The sequence below is a fragment of the Cheilinus undulatus genome, linkage group 12, assembly GCF_018320785.1.
Source record: "Cheilinus undulatus linkage group 12, ASM1832078v1, whole genome shotgun sequence".
Taxonomy (NCBI): Eukaryota; Metazoa; Chordata; class Actinopteri; order Labriformes; family Labridae; genus Cheilinus; species Cheilinus undulatus.
The window spans coordinates 42,889,693-42,909,011 of record NC_054876.1 but is presented as its reverse complement, the minus strand read 5'-3'; the positions used below and the strand labels follow the sequence as shown (position 1 = coordinate 42,909,011).

The window sequence follows — 19,319 nt, the reverse complement described above, 5'->3', positions numbered from 1 at the left end:
TGCTAGAAAAGGAAATCAGAATCTCCATAAAGCTTCTCAGGAGATGGAAGCATGACTCTGGACTTGATAAAGACCAGTGGACCAACAACTTCAAGCACCTTTGATTCCGTGCATCACTTCTCTTCCTTCAAACTCCGAGACCTTGATTTCCAAATAAAATCCTAAATTTACCTTCATCTGAAAACAGGACTTTGGACCACTGAAACGCTGATGATGTCTGTGGTTCAGGATTGGCTCAATATTAAGAACACAACACCTGTAGTCCATTTCCTTGACCCGTCTGAGTGTGGCGGTTCTTGATGGTGGTGGCTCGGTCTACTCCTTGTAAAGCTCCTCTAAGTTCTTGAATCTGCTTTTCTTCCCACACTTTTCTCTTCCAGTCAACTTTCCATGAATCTGCTTTGATACAGCCTCTGAGAACAGCCTGCCCTTTCAGCAGTGACCTTCTGTGGCTTACCCTCCTTGTGGAGGATGGCAATGATTGTCTTTGGGACATTTGTCAAGTCATTAGTCTTCTCCATGATTGTGGTTGTGTGTACTGAACCAGAGTGAGAGAATGAAGGATCAAGAAACCTTTGCAAATTGGACTTTTCCAGAATATTCTAATATTTTGAGATAGTGGATTTTGTTTAGAGCTGTAAGCTGTAACTATCAAGATCAAAACAAGAAAGTCTTGAAATTTTTCACTTGGACTGAAATGAATCTAGAACAAATGGAAATTTACCTTTCTGAAGTAAATCACAGGAAAAAAATGACCTTTTACATGACATTCAAATTTTTCAGATGCACCTGTAGTTAACCTGTAAAAATTACATGTTAAAATGTAACCCACATTTTAACATGTAAAATTACATGTTAAAATGTAACCCACACCTATATACTCCCTGAAAAGCTTCCTCGATGATCAAATAAAAGAGGAAATAATAAAGTTCACAGCAGCTGTCATACCTCAGAATTGATGTCACACACTGTGATCCATGAACTTATCAGGAGTTTTAAAACTGTATTTGTCTTTTGAGGCCTCAGTGAAGAAAAAAGGGAAACAATTCGACCTCTTAAAGAGCACTGCCAAGGACGCTGAGGAAGACTGTGTTAAAATGCATTCGTCGTGGTCAGTACACTGCCTCTACCCAGAATAAAATCCTCAAAAAGACATGTCTGAGTCCTGCTGACTCTGCAGTTTATTCTAAGCTTCTTTTGAGGCCTGACATGTTGAATAAAAAACTTCTGATCTGTTGGAATGTTAACAGTGTTCTCTTTGTTCATGTATCATGCACAGCCTCAATTCCCAAAAAGTTGGTGCGCTGTGTAAAATGTAAATAAGGTCAGAATGCAATGATATGCCAATCTCTTAAACCCATATTTTATTGACAATGGAACATAAACAACATATCAGAGGTTTAGGCTGACACATTTGACCCTGTCATGACATATATGAGCTCATTTTGAATTTGATGGCAGCAACACATCTCAAAAAAGTAGGGACAGGGCCATGTTTACCATGGAGGAGAGCAGTTGATGGAATTTTGGGAGAGGACTGTTGTCCCATTCTTGTCTGATGTACGATTCTAACTGCTCTACTATGCTGGATCGTGATGTGCTTAATGTTTTCTGTTAGTAAAAGGTCTGGACTGCAGACAGCCCAGTTCAGCACCTAGACTGTGAAGCCATGCAGCTGTGATGGATGTGGTATGTGGTTTAGCATTGTTTTGCTGACACAGTCAAGGCCTTCAAATAAAAATGTCTGGATGGGAGCATATGCTGCTCTTAAACCTCTATCTGCTTTTTAGCATTGATAGTTCCTCTCCAGATGTGAAAGCTGCCCACGCCAAAGGCACTAATGCGACCCCATACCATCAGAGATGCAGGCTTTTGAACTGTGAGCAGATGGTCCCCCTCCTCTGTAGTCCATGGGGCACTGCATCCATGGTTTCCTAATAGAATTTCAGATTTTAATTTATCTGATCACAGAACAGTTTTCCATTTTGCCTCAATCCATCTCCAGTGACTTCTGGCCCAGAGAAGACGGCATTTCTGGATCCTGTTCACAAATGGTTTCTTCTTTGCATGATACAGCTTTAACTTTCATTTGCGAATGGGACAGCAAACTTTGTTGATTTCTGAAAATATTCCTGAGCCCATGCAGTGATTTTCACTGCAGAATCATGCACAATTTTAATGCTGTGTGAAGATTACAAGCATCCAATACTGGCCGTCAGCCTTGTCTCTTGTGCCCAGAGATTTATCTGAATCTTTTGATGATATCAAGGTCTATAGATGGTTGGATATTGAAATTCTTTGTAATGTTATAATAAGAATTTTTTTTTCTGAAATTGTTCCACAATTTCAAGATGCAGTTTTGCAGAGATCGGTGAACCTGTGCCCATCTTTCCTTCTGAGTAACTCTGCTTCTTTAAAATACTCCTTTATCATGTTACTGACCTGTTGTCAATTATTAATGGCAAAATAATCCTCCAGATTTTTGACATTTGTACCACTTACTTTTCTAGTCTTTTGTTTTCCCTGTCCCTACTTTTTTGAGATGTGTTGCTGCCATCAAATTCAAAATGAGCTAACATTTTTCATGAAATTGAAAAATGTCTCATGCCCAACATCTGACATGTCTATTGAGAATAAAACATGGGTTTATGAGACTTGCAAATTATTGCATTCTGTTTTTATTTACATTTTACACAGAGTCCAAAATTTTTTTGAATTGGAGTTGTATATGGAGATCTCTGTTTCTCTGTGTGCATGCAAACACCATATCCCAAATACGATCAAAACCAGGATCTGGCTTAGTGTCGGGACACTGACGTCTGATGGCTCCCATATTATAGCATTCTATCCTGATACAGAGCAGTGCAGCTGTATCTGCCATTATTGCTCACATCCTGCCCAGGGATTGAATTTCATTTCATTTTCTTTCATTTGTTCCCCCAATGATAATGTTCAAAGTTTCCTCAATAGAAGAAAATGACTCACAATTTTAACACATTTACTATCCATAAAAGAGCAGAGAGAAAAAAAAAAACATTTTTTTGCCTTCCCCGTACTTAAAACGCAAGAACAATAGAAATAGATGATCTGTCAAAATGCATTACTCAGCGACCAATATTCAGGAACAGCAAAAGAAACGCAAAGAGCATATTCAGAGTATTTCACTAAACTCCTCCATTTTTATTCTTTTTAAAAGCACACTATCTTCAGTCTATTCATACACTCTTTTAATTATTTCTTTATTTTTATTCATTTCTTATATTCATTAAGACCTTCAAATCATTCAGTGAAGAACTCCATAGCTTGACTGTGAGCACTAAAAAAACCCACATCTGCTCTGTAGTCGTCTGTGCATTCTGATGCTTGAAAATGTGTCCTAAGAGCTTAAAACAAACTGCTACCAGTGAATCAGCAGAAGAGGTGGACAAAGCAGTGGAAGGTTGGCCAATTGGACCACTTGAACTTCCTACAACTGTCAATACAGTGTTAATGTCAGACTTTTTTGTACCTCATTGCAGGTCAAATTTAACTGCTGCTTTATGGAAGTGGTTCTGAACTGGCGGGTCCAGGCCAAAGGTTGGTTGCAGAGCTGTTTATAGTGGGTTGTGAATGTGTGTTGGGGGAAAAAAAATGTCTTTAATGTACAGAGAATCTAACAGGTTATACATTCATTTATTCTAAATAAATGTATATTTTAACATTTGTGTTGTAATTCCTCATTAACGGGGTGGTGGGAGGTTCTGATGGATGACTAGTTGAGAACCACTACTTCAGGGTAGCTAAAAGAGAGTCTTAATGCCAGTAGTAGATAGAGCTCCATCAATGATTTGGAGGTGTGATTTACAGCCACTGCCTGATGTAGTAGTAGTGGTAAAAAAGGACTATCACCGTCATAAATGTACGACTGAATGAATCCTTCTCTAACATTCAGTATCTGCCAACTCTGCAGTGCTCTCTAACATCCACCTGGCAAACACCCAGAACAAGAAAACAGGTTATTTGGATGTGGGCCAGGCTGGATCAGCAGCAGGCACACTCAACATTTTCAAAACTATACTCAACAGATTTTGATCCACTTAAATTAACTCCACTACTGGCTGGTGGTTGAACGTACGCCTCTGCAAGGTATACAACTGCGAAACAGTGAAGAGTACCAAGAGGTTACAATATAGTCAAAAAAACTTTTCACCTTCACAAGTTAAACATGAAATATTGTGCTTACAACATTTGAGATGATACTGACTGTGACTTTTTACTTCCTAAATTTAATGAGCTTATTTTCATGCCCAATCTGACATTTTTTCAAAGTTTGAAGAAAATATGTCAAAATATTTTTGAGATATCGCATTGATAAGCAAGGGATGAACACGAGGTTCTAGTGGCAGCCAGATGTGTGTAGACGCCGCACCGCTGCACCTAACATCACTGCACTCACCACCATTGCACCTAACACCACTGCACTTAACACCACTGTACCTAACACCACTGCACTCGACACCACTGCACCTAACACCACTGCACTTAACACCACTGTACCCAACACCACTACACTCGACACCACTGCACTTAACACCACTGCACTCACCACCACTGCACTTTACACCACTGCACTTAACACCGCTGTACCTAACACCACTGCACTTAACACCACTGCACTCACCACCACTGCACTTTACACCACTGCAGTCAACACCACTAAACCTAACACTGCTGCACTTAACACCACTGCATCTAACACGACTGCACTTAGCACCACTTCACCTAACACCACTGGACCTAACACCACTGCACTCACCACCACTGCACTTAACACCACTGTACCTAACACCACTGCACTTAACACCACTGCACTTAACACCACTACACTCAACACCACTGCACCTAACACCACTGCACTTAACACCGCTGCACTTAACACTGCTGCACTTAGCACCACTGCTCTTAGCACCACTGCACCTAACACCACTGCACCTAACACCACTGCACTTAGCACCACTGCTCTCTCTGAGTTCTGGTGGGATGAGGCTGGCAGAGTGTCTTCCTGAGAGGAAAGCTGTTTTGTACATCTCGCCTGCTGTAGTGGCAGCTCAGTTCGAGAGGACAGAAACAGAAATTAATAAGAATAAGTGAGAGACCTCAGCTGTCACTAAAAGCTTTTCATGATGTAAAAGATGTTTTCACTCTCATGCTGACCTGCTTCAGCCTGATTTTACCATTGTTACAGTTGGGGTTGAGTTGTGCTGTAAGCCGCTAGATACAATGGCTGCCACCCCAGGGCAGTGATTAGCTTGGATGTAGCTGTAGAAAAACGTCAGTTTCATCAGACCTTGACCACAATTATTCATTAAAACAGGAGCAAAGAGCAACATCACAAGTTTCTCTTTGGCATGAATTATGTCCACCAGCATGCTTTGTGCTAGTCTTTAGCACTCCGGTTAGCAGTGCAGCTGTGCATGGCTGCTACCTCATGTTGAGTTGTTGCTTTGATTGGCCTGTCGAGAATGTGACGGAAAGAACATTCATCCAATCACCTTCAGAGAATTTTTGAAAATTCCCACCCTTCCCCAGAGCTTTGTATAGGAGGTTTTCCAGATGAATGTGCAATATACCCATGCAGGTAAGGTTTTATGTTTTTATATCTCTTACAATATTTTCTCTGCTATCCTCACAAATCCTTTTATCTCTTCAGTAGATTATGTGTCTGTTTTTTAGACAAAATCAGTAATTTGTCAGCCTAATTTATACCAGCATTTGTTTTTTAGATCTTGTCTTGTATTTTAGCTCATGCATATTGTTGCTGTGTGTGTCACTGTGTTTTATCTTTCTTTTCATGTACAAGCTGCTCCAAACCAATTGCCCCTTTGAGGGATAAATAAAGTTGTTGGGTTGAATTGCAATGGATTTCTTAAACAGTTTATCTGGTGTGTCAGAGTAGTCATGTGCATGTTGGAAATAGAAATACAACTAAACTGAGCAGTTATAGGGGTCTAGGAGATCATTTATAGTCGTACTGCAACAGATATCAGCATCATTTGAGTATAACTACTATTGCATATAAAAGTGGAATTCTGGCATTATAACAGCTCACTCCCTTTCAGCGTTTCTGAGCTATCATGCTCTAGAAGTTTGGCCTTTGTTGCATCTTTGGCATAACCTTGACTTCTTTTACAGCTACATTTACCTACCGAGTGGGGATATAGACAAAAAAACATATTTTAACTTTTAATCTTTGACTTTAAGACATGCATAAATGGCTAAAAATCTTCACAAGCAGAGCTGTGGACTAAACTGTTCAGCATAGTTCATAACAGCAATGCCAAAAGAAAATCCGTAGAACTCTGGCAGGGCACAGCATCGTATTCAGATGAAAAAATAAGCGTTACGGTCCATTAGCCAGCTGTTAATTCATGATCCATTCACACTTCTGACAATGACAACATTTAGATGGGAGCTGTAACAACGCAGCATGCAGCATACGGTGAGGTCAACGGCTGCTCTGAGGAAAATTACATAAGCAGTTTTCAGTTTTCAGTGTCGGTTACAATTAGTGGTTTTTCCAGAGAAAAACACATTCCTTGACCAGACTCCAAGAATAAAGGCGGGCTTAGCACAACACTGTGGTGACTGCAAACTCTCCAGCGGTCACCCAAGGAGGGGTTACTGCGAGGTTAAAATAGGCCCAGGCCAAGCGTAAAACAAAGGCTGCAGAGTGAATTTTAAGCTGAACTCTCTGAGGTGAAGCAGCTCTGAACTTAACTTTCCTTCTGCATGAACTTAGCTTGTGAAATCATTCATAAAAACTACAAAAAAGTAATTCTACAACAATACCAGGCCCTTTTATGTTAGCAGGAGGAGGGGAAATGTGTATGAGCTATAACCAGGGATGTTAAGTCACTAAAATCTCCGTCATTTACTTCAGATCAGATGCAGGACAATAAAAACCTCATAAACAGTAAGAAATATGAAACAATTTAACTACTTTGCATGCAGCCTGTTTATCGCTACTTGTAAACAGTTGTCACATTATTCTTTGACAAATACAGTTATTTTGAAAGCCACAGAAATGTGTCACACATTGAGCATTACCCATCCCCCCATAGCATCACAGCACATACTTAATAAAAGTTAACACAACATTTTAAACAGTACACATAGCAATAATAGAGCCACACAATAACAATAGTTAGGCCCAAACCAATACTTTTGTCCTGTTCAACAATGATGTGCTCTGTAAGCGTTCTACTTTGTGCTCCTGAGTGTAAAAATCATACAAATGTTGAAGTCTCACAAATATCTATCCCCTTAAAACAGCTAGAAGTTCAATTATCTCCAACAATACAATGTAGCACTTCAAAACTATTGAAAGAAAGAGGGAAAACGAGACTGAAAGAGGAAAAATGAGATTTAAAAAAAGGCGAAAATGGATGAAAGAAGGTGAAAAGCAGTTGAAAAGTGGCAAACATGTGCTTAGGTGCCCAAATTGGTGAAAAGGGTGGAGAAAAGAGGCTGAGAGAGGGAAAACTGGCAAAAAAGGGTTACAAAACTGCACAAAGAGAGCAAAATGGGTAAACAAACAGTGGAAGGCAATTAAAATGTGGCAAAATTGGTTAAAGTGGGCAAAAAAGTGAAAGAATGGTTCACAGACAGTTAAAAAAGACAGTTACAAAAAAATGGTTTAAAGTGCCAAAATTGGGGGGGTGGAGAAAAGAGGTTGGGAGAGGCAAAATGGGATTAAAGTGGCACAAAATGGGCTTCCAAAATTGAAAAAAGGGGAAAATTGCCAATAAGTGGCAAAAATAGGTTAACAAGCAAAAATGAGCAAAAACAGTGGTGAAAAGAGGTTAAAGTGTGGTTAAAAATAATAATAATGATAAATCATTTCAACATCAGAACCCAACTATAGCTTGACATATGTTCTAGCTCCAAATGAAGTAACTATTAGCCAGGATGCTAACACTAATGCACTGAAATCATTAATGAATATGAGCTTGGAACGGCCTATCTCTATGTTTCTCAGGGGTCCAGCCAATTCTGTGGGCAGGCCTGTCAGTGTGTGGTTGTCTGTCTTGGTCATCTTGTTGTACACCAAAAACAAAACTGTTGAAAAGTTATTACATGTTGCCTTATGTGGAGTCTCTCAAATTAAAGAATCAGCGAAGATTTTAAACATCTTTTAGTGTGTGCCAGGCTTGAGTCAAAGTAACTTAATTCAAAGCAAAACCAGAATGCAAACCACAGGAAAAGGACATTTTTGACATACAGTCTTAGGTTTAAATAATTTCTTTAGTAGAAAAAAATCATTTTTACTAATTTCTCATTTAAACTGACAGTGAATAAGAAGTGACCCTGACTTAACTGTTATTACAGTATGAATTCCTGCAACATTATATTATATGAGCTTCCCACTCTGAGAACAATGTCAGAGAAAACGCTCACAGTGTGACTATGGTGAATGCACCTCTGCAGTGCTTGATTATAAGTCAAGCATGTTCAAAATCCTTACACTTGTTCTACAATGGGACTAATTACTGTAGTTCCAATCACAAACACAGCTTTAAATGATGTTTACTGGAAGCAGCAACTTTTCAGAACAAAGGAAACACTACTGAAAAACGTGGGTAATAATGCAGAGTTGTTTGACAAGTTTCTATAGACCTTTCAGTGCTTTTGTTTGCTTCTGATTTTTATTCCTGCTGCAAGCGTGACTCACCAGAGGAATCCATTGTGTAGTGTTAAATTGAGGCTGATTACAGCTTACGTCGTCTATATCTGCAGCAAGATGCAAACTTTTCAAACCCTCCTTTGTAGCCTTAAGGCAGTTATTATGTTATATTTTAGAGAGAGATGGGCTTTAATATTAAAGATACAACAATTAAATTTGGCATTCCTACAACAGGGGTGGGACTACACCCAGCAGAGGCAAACTTCTACATCACACACTAGTGTTCAAAAGCCTGACTGTTCATTCAGACGGCTGAGAGCCCTACTTGTTATTTTTGAGTGCTCCTTTATGCTTTTACGTCGCAGACAACCCTCTTAATAAGAAGATGTTATTTTCTATGAAGGGTTTGCTAAAAGGATATTTTTAGTGCATGACACCAAATACTGTGCAACAGAAAAAAATAGATACCTTTTAGCAACATTTCAATACAAGCACCAATAACTGTGCCAGTTTAAATTTGTATCAGTGTCTTATGCACAACAGCACACACTGACGAGCCAGGCTGCTAAATCCAAACTCTTAGAACCTGGATGACAGACAGAAAAGTATTTACATAGTTGGTATTAGATTAAAGATCAATGAAACATACTAGGGATTGATGAACAATTTATTCAACGATCAGAGGAGAGCTAAGTAGACATAAGAAATATAAAAGATGGCAATATTATTTCAAGCCTGATTGGTAACCATGTCACTGAACAGTAATGAAGTAGGGTTTTTGACTCCTCGGCTGTTAAACTAAATTAAAACTACTAATAAACTATCAAACAAAATTTATCTGTGCCTTAATGTCTCACACTTTCAGACATCAGCCTAACAGCAATTTTGATCATTTTATTCTCATCTTTTGCAGCCAAACAGATTTAATAAAAATAATTAGTGTCTGAATTAAACATTTCTGTGTAGGAGTAGTTTGAAAATACAGAATTATAAAGGTTACAGATTATTTTAGTCAGTTGTTCATGTGCTCTTCAGCAGCTAATATCAGAGATTGAATTATGTTTACAGAAATTTGGTTAAACTGTACACCAAGGAGATAATAATGACAAAGTAATGACCTTTTTTAAAGCAAACACAAGATACTTGTGCTCTACAGAAAGGATAAGCGCTCCTATTCACTATCATTAAGGTTCGTCTTGTACTTTACTGACCTCACCCTAACTGACGGGGTTCCTCCCCATCTACATAAAAGTACTTCTCCACCATCTCCGAGGCTTGATCTTCATACTAGCCCACTTGAGATTCTCCTATATCTCTCCAGTACCCTTCTTGTACATGGCACTGTTGTGGTCACCAATGTCATGTCATCTGTGTAAGCCCTGATTGGTAGGAAGTGCATCCTATTCTATCACCCATTTCGAAGCTCTAATAATGACTTCCATCACCATTGTGTAAGCTAGAGGGGAAATAGTGCATCATGCCATTATGCCTATTTCTAGTCCCTGCCAACCTGTTGTGAAATTTGATGTAATACACATCCTGACGTCTCAGAAATATGCACTGACCTGGCACACCTGGCCTGGCACTCTAAAAAATCCAATGCCCTGCAACAAGTCACCAGGAACTGAACCGAATGCATTTTCCAAATCTAAAAATGCAACATGCAAATCCTTATTCTCTGGCTTAGCCTGGACTTGATGCCAGATCATGCTAGTGTGTTCTGTGCGCCCTGCAAAACTTGGGATCCCTGCTTTCTGCACTGTTGTGTTGATTAAACTACGCCTTTTTCAGTAACTAGTTAGCCTCTGTGCTTCAATACTAAAGAAAGTCTTCTAGCAGTAAATTGGTTCTGAACTGGCACAGATCAGAGGACTTCCTCTCCTTGGGAATCAGGATTCCTACTGCTCTATACAAGATTCTCAGGACTGATTATTTCCCCCATACTAACCTTAGTAATCACCACAGAAATCTAAGGACATCAGGCACACTTTTATAGACCCAGTAGGTGACTCCATTAGGCCCTGGGGCACACCTTAACCACTAGGCCATCTGCACCCCATCTGTGTAGCATTTATGCCTAATCTGACGGATAGCCTAATTCATATACCCATTTGATGGGATATATTTTGGGGGAAAAATATTTTTGTTTCATATATAATATATAAGTTTAGGAAAGGCAGAACATTTTATCACGGGCCAATCAGAGCAACAAGACATGACAAACTTAAACAATCTATTGGTTTGCAAGCTTATTTAGTGTCTGCAACACGCTTCTTGGCCCATAAAATCCTACATTTCCATGATTTACAGTGCTTAACAAATTTATTAGAACACCTGTCTCAGAGACCATCCAGCATCATGAAGTGCTTTAATGCGGACTCTTTCATTTTCAGTGAGCTCTCCACATTTCACCATTTTGAACAGGACTGAGGAATTTCAAACTGAATTCACCCAAATTTGAGCCGGCTCACTGGGCTTTTCTGAGAAGTCAGAAATTAATCAAGCATAACATTCAACCACTAAAACTCATTTTTCTGTTCAGGAATGCAGGTAAATAACTATAATTTGACATATTAATCAAGAAATAATCATGTGCTTTACTATTTTTCAGTTTTTTTGTAAATCAGTAAATTTGAAAATTCATGGATAACAATAATAATTATATTTTTTTGCATCAAAAATATCATTTTGGTTAAAAAGCTTCTACATATTGGTGTATTAACCATTGCATGAACATAAAAATTATTTTGGTTTTACCCATTTTTATCAATGCTGTTAATTTAGGGCAGCTGTGGTATAAACCTTACTTTGGGTGGTGGTCTAATAAATTTGTTAAGCACTGTATTTGCATATAATGGGACAAACATTATCTAAACTAACATCATTATAAAGATTTGTCATTAAAAAAAAAGAAGAGTCATAGGCGCAGGGTTAACTGCGTAGAGCAGGTGCCCACATACAGAGGCTGTAGTCCTCATTGCACTGGTCTAGAGCTCAATTTCCAGTCTTAGCGATGTCTGCAGCATGATGTTCCCCCACTCTCTCTCCCTATTTTCTGTATTACTCTACAACTATCCAGTTCAAATAAAGGGAAAAAGCCCAAAAAGTCTCTAAGAAGCAAAGACTTCAATTTTGTTTGCTTTTTGAATAGAGGGTGGTTCAATCATTTCTGATGCTTTTTAAGTAGAAAGGGAATCTAAACACTGACCAGCTTTTGAAAAACAGCATCAAGCATGATGTTCCCTGTGCATGCATCAATTTGTTGAGAAAACTAAATCATTGTTAGAATATGGTCAGTGGGGGCCACTATGTTGTTAGCGCAGAGAACACGCATTCTGAATTTAGCTGTCCACACAAACTAATACTGCATTACCCAAAGTAGATTAAATTTGTATCTTAATTACTAATCAAATCAATGGCAAAGCTATCTTTAACTGTTGTCTTTTCTGTCTGTTCTTCCCTTTTGCTTTCTAAGATCTTCAATCAGAACATTAAACCCCCTGTGGGAGTCATGCTCTCTCTGTGGGGGGCATTTGAAGTCAAATTTGCCCTCAGACATCATCACAAGTGACAAAATCCACTTCTTGCTCAACCAAAAAATGCAATTTTCATGTTCAAGAGTCATCTACAAGGTCTAAAAGTTCCCTGCTGAAAATGCATGGCTTTGTTCATAGATGATAGACAGCAGGAGATGGAGACGAGGAAGAGTGTGGCAAATTGATTGGAGAGCATGAATTGGCAGGCAGCATTGGCAGGAAGGTGAGGTGGCTGTTCGGGGGAGTCAGAGGGATGTGATGGGAAGGCGGCTTGGAGGTGAGAAAGCAGCTCGAGCGTTGGAAAATTTTTGTATTTCAGTTGGCTCACCGTCTTTGGCAGCCTGGATCTTGGAGCCCTTATGCTTCCAAATGATGGCGGGTGGCGGCGAGCTGACCACATCACACACTAGATCGGCGTCATCGCCTTCATTGAACTCCTGCGGGCTGGGAGCCTTCTGGAAGGTGATCTTTTCTGTTGGGAGAGGAGACAAACACTTAGATTACACATTTAAAAATATTGTAACTATTAGTCTGTCACGTCTAAAGGTGAAAACTCTCATGAGGAAAATTCCCATTGCTTTTAAAAGATGTTACGGTTGATTAGTGGTGCAACACGGCACCATATGGACGTGCATCTGCTTCTCTGTAATACATTTTGTTGGGAAAGACAATCACAGTGTAGGAAGATAGTTCAGGTAGTCTTCAAAGAGTCTTACGTTACTTTCAGACATTAGAACTGTGTGAAAAAAACACAGCGCACATGCACAGATCCAGCACAGCCATATGGGGCCATACTGAGACCTCCAAATATGGTCTAACTGGTGTTTTTTTTTTTTTTTTAAGTTTTCATGGAAGCTCAACAATGGTTTTTCAAGAGGGGTATGTGAAGGAACTCTCTTCTCTTTATATGATCTGCCTAATGAAGGGCCATTGCTTGCCTATTTTATGCCTAAATGAGTCCCAATCAGTATTTAGTTTGGCACCTATCTAAATTTAAGTCTAAAGGGCAAATCTACTAAAGAATAGAATGGCTTTTTGCAAATTTTTTCACTGTGAAAATGAAAACGTGCCTGGTCCACAGAGCACGTGCAAAGGGGGAAATCTATGCTAACTCCACACAAAATGCAAATAAACTGCTCAGCAGAGGGAAGGAGGAATTAAAATGTAGCCCTAAATTGCTCCACTTACATGCAAATCAGCCTCATTGCAAATAGCACCTAATCCACAAAGCCAAGCACCAACAGCAACAGGCAATAAAAGTGGTGCAGTTTAACACCAAATGAAACCAGGTATTAAACTGGCACAATTTCTCTCTCCCTCTCATTTCTACTCTTCTCAACTTAGTCAGTCATTACTATGTATCCCAAGATGAACATTTTATTAACAACAATGGGCTGTGGGACCAATAGGAACTTGGCTTGAGCCACTTTAGAATAAAACATGTTTAAAAACATGATGTTAGTGTATAGCTGCTGTTTGGATATTTTTCTGAATTTAGAAGAAGATTCAGAAGTTACTAAGTTTTCTTTATGGTAGGAAGACATTGTATACTTCGGAAAGTTTCTTCTTTTTTGCATTTTCAGGGGAATATGGGAAATTTACTACCACATTTTGGGGGAACTTAATTGGGAATTTGGGTTAGGGATAGTCCTTAGAAATTTAAGGGAGGATTTTTCTTAGAAAATTTCAGGGTTTTTGCTGTTTCCATTATTTTCATGGAATTTTGAAGAATGTTTTTGAACATTTCTAGAATTTGCCAAGACATTTAAGGGGGAATTTGCTTTAATATTAAGGAAATTTGCTTGAGTTTTTTTCAAGAATTGGGGAAATTTCTATTTGAATTCTAAGGAAAGTTTAAGGAAATTTTAAGAAGGTTATAATGAAGATTTGAAGACTAAAGAAATTCTATGGTACTTTTCATTGGATACTTAAAAAAAATATATTTAATAATTTTCAGAGAAATTTTAGGTTTTTTTTTTTAATTTTATGGAACTTGTTTGGGTTTTGGAAAGTAAAATTTCCAAGAAATTCCTGTTCACACCAAGGCTGATGTATTAACTTATCGGACAGTTCTTATCCCAAATAAATGGGAGAAACTACAAATGCTCTCCTAACAAAGGATCAGGTCTAAGGAGAATAAAATACCTTATTGTTTCATCCACATTTTTGTCAGAGCTTAATTTTAATGTTGTTTAAATCCACTTTAAATATAAAACGTTTCCCAAAAACCTCTTTAAAGCTATAGGACTTACGAAAGATCTTGACTTGGACTGTAGCCTGGGCCTCCTTGTCCCCGTTCTTTGCCACACACTTGTAGATCCCGGCGCTGTCCACGTTGGCGTGGTAGATGGTGAGGGTTGACGTGGTTTCATCACTGCGGCTCACAAAGATGTCCTGCCTGTTGGGGAGGATCTTCTCTCCACTGGGAGCGAACCAGTCTATGTCTTTAGCATCTCCCACCACTGAAAGACACAACTTGAAGTTTGAGACACAGAGAAATGAAACATACAAAATATGCAGCTGCAATAAAAATATCCCAATCAGGAGAACTTTTCAAGATAAAGCTGTGTAATCAAAGGCAAGTTTTTATCCTCATAGCGATCAGTATCAGCTTGTGTGTGGATACTGTTTTCTTCTGCTATCACATTATAACATCTAGCATCACAAATGCACAGCTACTCTTAATTTGCTTGCATGCTTTCGTGATAAACTTTAAGTAGAGCAGAAAGCAAAAGATAAGGAGAAAAGATCATAATTAAGAACCACCAAATCAAACATTATTGGTGTGAAAATAACCATAAAGCATCACTGTTGAATCAAAAGCTTCCCTTCTTATTTCCGTTGGTTTCCTTAGATCAGTCTAAATATTTAAACTGAAACAAAAGAAGATAGGCATAAATAATTTTGGTTTGCTCAGTGTAACAGTGGATTATTTAGTAGCATGCAACTGTCACAGAAAGAGGAATCAAACATCTTTTCAGCATCATTCATGTTTTATATGGACGAATGCAAGCTGAGGCATCCCTCTGTTTCACTGAAACATATTAATGCTGTCTCATCTCTCCAGGACTCAAAGGGTCCTAAATGCATTTTGACATCCTTTTTATGTGAGGATTTTCTATTCAAGCTGGAGACACGCTCCTTCAGAGAGGAAAATATGCCAAGGTTTTATATTCTACATGCAGATAGTTATACAATAGAGACTCTTCAATTCTTTTTCACTGAATGTTCTGAACAAGTAGTGATGTCGCAACAGGTTAGTGGTCAGAGTCTGCTGCTTACTGTTTCTTTACACATTTTCTTTCTTCAAGTGGTGACCAGCAAAATACTTTCATCTTACATGTACCAAATATTAGTGGATGGAAAGTTACATTTGATGCTCAAAACTTACATTAAAACTAGAACAGGTGCATCTAACAGTGATAAAAAAAAAAACAATCAAGGACATTTCAATACAATTGCCCTTCTTCACAAAATGTGAGTTTTTGCCCTCTGTCCTCTCTTGTCATGGTGGTGTGGGAATACAGACACCACTCAACTGATCTGCAATCAGGTGCACGCTTTGTCTTTAAACTTGGTGCAGACTGTTAGAAGTATATGTAACATATAGTGCTCTCACCACGTACGGTCATTCTGTTTTCTCTGACTCTAGTCCTGGCCATGACTGACTGGTGACCAGTAGAGTGTGTATCCTGCCTGATGACAGTGAAGATTGCTCTGCCCCCCATCAACTCCAAATGGGATAAGCAATGTAGATAATAAATGGATGGATGGATAGTCTAGGAACTGCACATTAAGCTGGACTGAGAAACAACCACCAAAAACATTTAGCGCTTCCCCTGCTGGCTGGCTTCACTGGTACATTGCGCGATTTCAAGCTGACTCTGCAACAGTCGTGGCAGAAATTCAGCTCACGCTGTGCATCTGTATTGTTAACAATGCATGACTATCATGTGCATTTATGTGCTCACACTGTACAGTGCAGTGGTCATACTCGACGTGAAGCCAGGAAGGACTGTGACACATTTCAATGGAGGTTGAAGTCATATTGTCTTATTTTCACAATATAAATAGACACAAACAGCAACATCCTGTCATCTCCTCCACAGATATAGACAGAATCCCCAGCAAACAAGCAGCTAAATGACAACAGATATTCTGTTAGCTGGATGTCCATAGGTATGCCTATTTCCTGCCCATTAGTTTCCTTTATTATGAGGAAGATGCATCTTAAAAGGCTTCCTGCTGGTTTTGGGGTGATTTAAGTTGCAGTCTGACAGTCTCAATACTGAAGATTCCAATAGGGCTGACTGATTTGAGACTAATAATTCTATTACAATGTCTTTCCCCTAATATTGCAATTTAATACGCAATTATACTATAAGCTCCAAATCTTATACATGTTTCAACAAACACAATAGCTCATTCAATACCAACATTATATTTGAATAAACCAGGGCTGAACGATTTTGAAAGCATATCTAACTGTGATTATTTTGACTTGTATTGCAAAGTTGTTATAAATTGTTAGATGTGAGCTGTGAATGAAAGATTACCTTTCTCAGGTCTCTTCCACATCTTAACTCTTTTAACTTAACCAGCACAATATTTTACAATATTGCTGCTAACATTGTTTTCTAATCTTCCACCATTCAGTCTCAGTGCTGTTTTCACCCAAACAGGGATGTGGTCACCCTGGAGAGTTGGAGGTGATGTTGGACTGCTCTTATCAGTTGCTTTTGATTACTGTACATAATGTTATAAAGTCAATTAACTTAATGCAAATATCACATTTACCAAAGACAATCTGGCACTGCTCATGTACGACCAACATGGAAAGATAATCTCTCTCTCGCCCACCTCTGCTAAGCCCTCATCTCCACCTGCCTGTGAACTCTTTGCTTCCCACTTCCTACAATCACGCCAGAAAACATCACAAACTCATCTGTGTCTTGTCCTTTGTCTTGATTTGCGATTACACTGAACTTCTAATGAGAGTTTATTGGCTCTAAAGTGGCCTTGTTATTCCAGCTGAATGTTATCCCCTCTATCAAATGATCTCCATTACCGCTGCCTCTGTTTTTATATCCGATGACATTTGCATCAAGCTGTGCTCCATGACATTTGTCTGAGATTAGTCTTACCTTCACAGAGAAAAAATTTGGACTCTCCCACGCTGATTTCACCTTGTGTCGGGGTGATTTGCACCTGGATGGCGGCTGGGTAAAGAGAAAAGAAGACAGAACAGAGCATACATTAGTTTCTGGTTGCAGGGAGATGAACAGTGACACGGGGGGCAGAGCACAAAAACATGCAGCTCAAAATCAAATTGCCTTGGCGGCTCAGAAGAACCACCATATTTCAGATGTGCCTCTCTATGAATGAAAACTCCAGGATGAAATTTTCAAGCTCACCAGAGTGCGACATCTCCATGTACAGATGGCTTTTAGAGTCAAGATTTTTCTACAAGGATCTTGTTGAACTGTAGCATCACTTGTGGAGTGTATATTGGACAGGGAAGGCCAACTAGCAACACCAAAGTTTAAAAGAAAGTTCACGTTGTTTCTGATTTTCCATATGTGAAATCATGACTCTTTAGTGATCTATTGTGTTTGGCTGTGGCTCACTGAGTATGACACCAAACATCACAAAGACATCTTTAGCATGCAATCCTGCAGGATGTTTTAGAGAGTTAGAAACCTAAAATGAAAATACAACTTCTTTGTAAAATGTAATTCTACTTTATTCTGCAAGTTAATCTGATTTTTTTGCATTTAAATGACTCTGTCCATTTCACAAGAACATTTAAAGCAACTAATGTTGTGAAAATTAAAAGCAATAACTAAATGCAGCTAAACAACTTCTAAACAAATAAATTGATATGCATTAACATTAAGACTGCATGACTATGACAGTGCAGTATTAAAGACAGTGCAATCATATCTTGTGCAATAATTAATTTATGGTGCAGTAGTATTTTATCTGCATTGCAACTAATAAATAATATAATTGTCTCCCTTTGTATAAGCACTTTACAAAGCAATGCTGTAAAGTTTTTTCCAATGATACAGGAAATAAAAGGAAAGTAAACAAAACAACAAAGAAAAGGGGCAAAAGAAATATGACTTAAAATGACTGAAAGTAAAAAGAAAGAAATTATTAAAGCATTTTTATATAAGATTAAAAAGAGATTTTCAAAGAAGCTAAGGATGTGAAATGTGACAGTTTTAGGCTATTCAAAGGAAGGAGATTACCTGATATAAAGCTCATATTAACAGACTATTTGTCCTTATAATCCTCAAGTATGTGGTTTCAGTATGAGTATTTCAGCCAATGATCTCACGTTGTAGTTTGTTTAAGTATTTATTATGCAACATAAAATGTTTGGCATCAGGCTCAGACTTAATCACTCCTCACAGATTTTACATAAAGACCCTGGTCAGGAGACCTGAGGGATCGACCAGTGATGAAAGGCCAGAGCAGGTCTAAGATACAGTGAGGTGCCTGTCCATGTAGGGCTTTATAGACATGAACAAGGATCTTAAAATGAATTTGGAAGTTAACTGGGAGCCAATGTAAGGGAAATGAAATTGGAGTGATGTGTGTTGTTCTACTGGACCTAGTCAGCAATCTTGCAGCAGCATTTTGAACCAACTGTAACAGATTAAAGGAGGATTAATTACTATTTGACATGTAAATGTCAAACATATTTGGTATTCATGAGTCCAGGTCTGGCTGCCTAAAACACAGCTCTTTCAGTAGCAAATGAGAGCAAGCAAACTGAGTAGCAACACCAGCTGGATGTTTTAATCTATTACAAACACACAGTACTGGGTTTTTATTTCAGAAAGTCTTGTTGTTTCTGCCACTTTTATGCCTCTGATTGATTATGATAATGTTTAACACATGGACGTATCTTCTCAATGCCTTACATCTTTAGATAGTGTATACTATGTGGCACTGAGATTTGCAAGTCCTTAATTCATCATTGTATTCTGTATGATTGAGTTGGTTGGTCTTCTTGCACCACTCAAAGGCTAAACATCGGCATGTCCTTATTTAAAATGCCTTACTCAACCTCCTTCCACCATACTTATGTGATTTTATACATGCGAAACGTG

At 38.6% G+C, this 19,319-nt stretch overlaps 1 protein-coding gene across 15 annotated transcripts in view; it reads right to left on the bottom strand.

Moving 5' to 3' along the window:
- ncam1a (neural cell adhesion molecule 1a) overlaps nt 1-19,319 on the bottom strand; it is a 513,459-nt gene that overhangs the window by 147,169 nt on the left and 346,971 nt on the right. For all 15 annotated transcript variants that reach the window (XM_041801697.1, XM_041801707.1, XM_041801703.1 and 12 more), the window contains 3 exons: nt 17,343-17,417; nt 14,451-14,660; nt 12,527-12,670 (listed from right to left, as the gene is read on the bottom strand). In XM_041801697.1, coding sequence (XP_041657631.1) covers nt 12,527-12,670; nt 14,451-14,660; nt 17,343-17,417 — 429 coding nt within the window. The remainder of the gene's footprint in view (nt 1-12,526; nt 12,671-14,450; nt 14,661-17,342; nt 17,418-19,319) is intronic.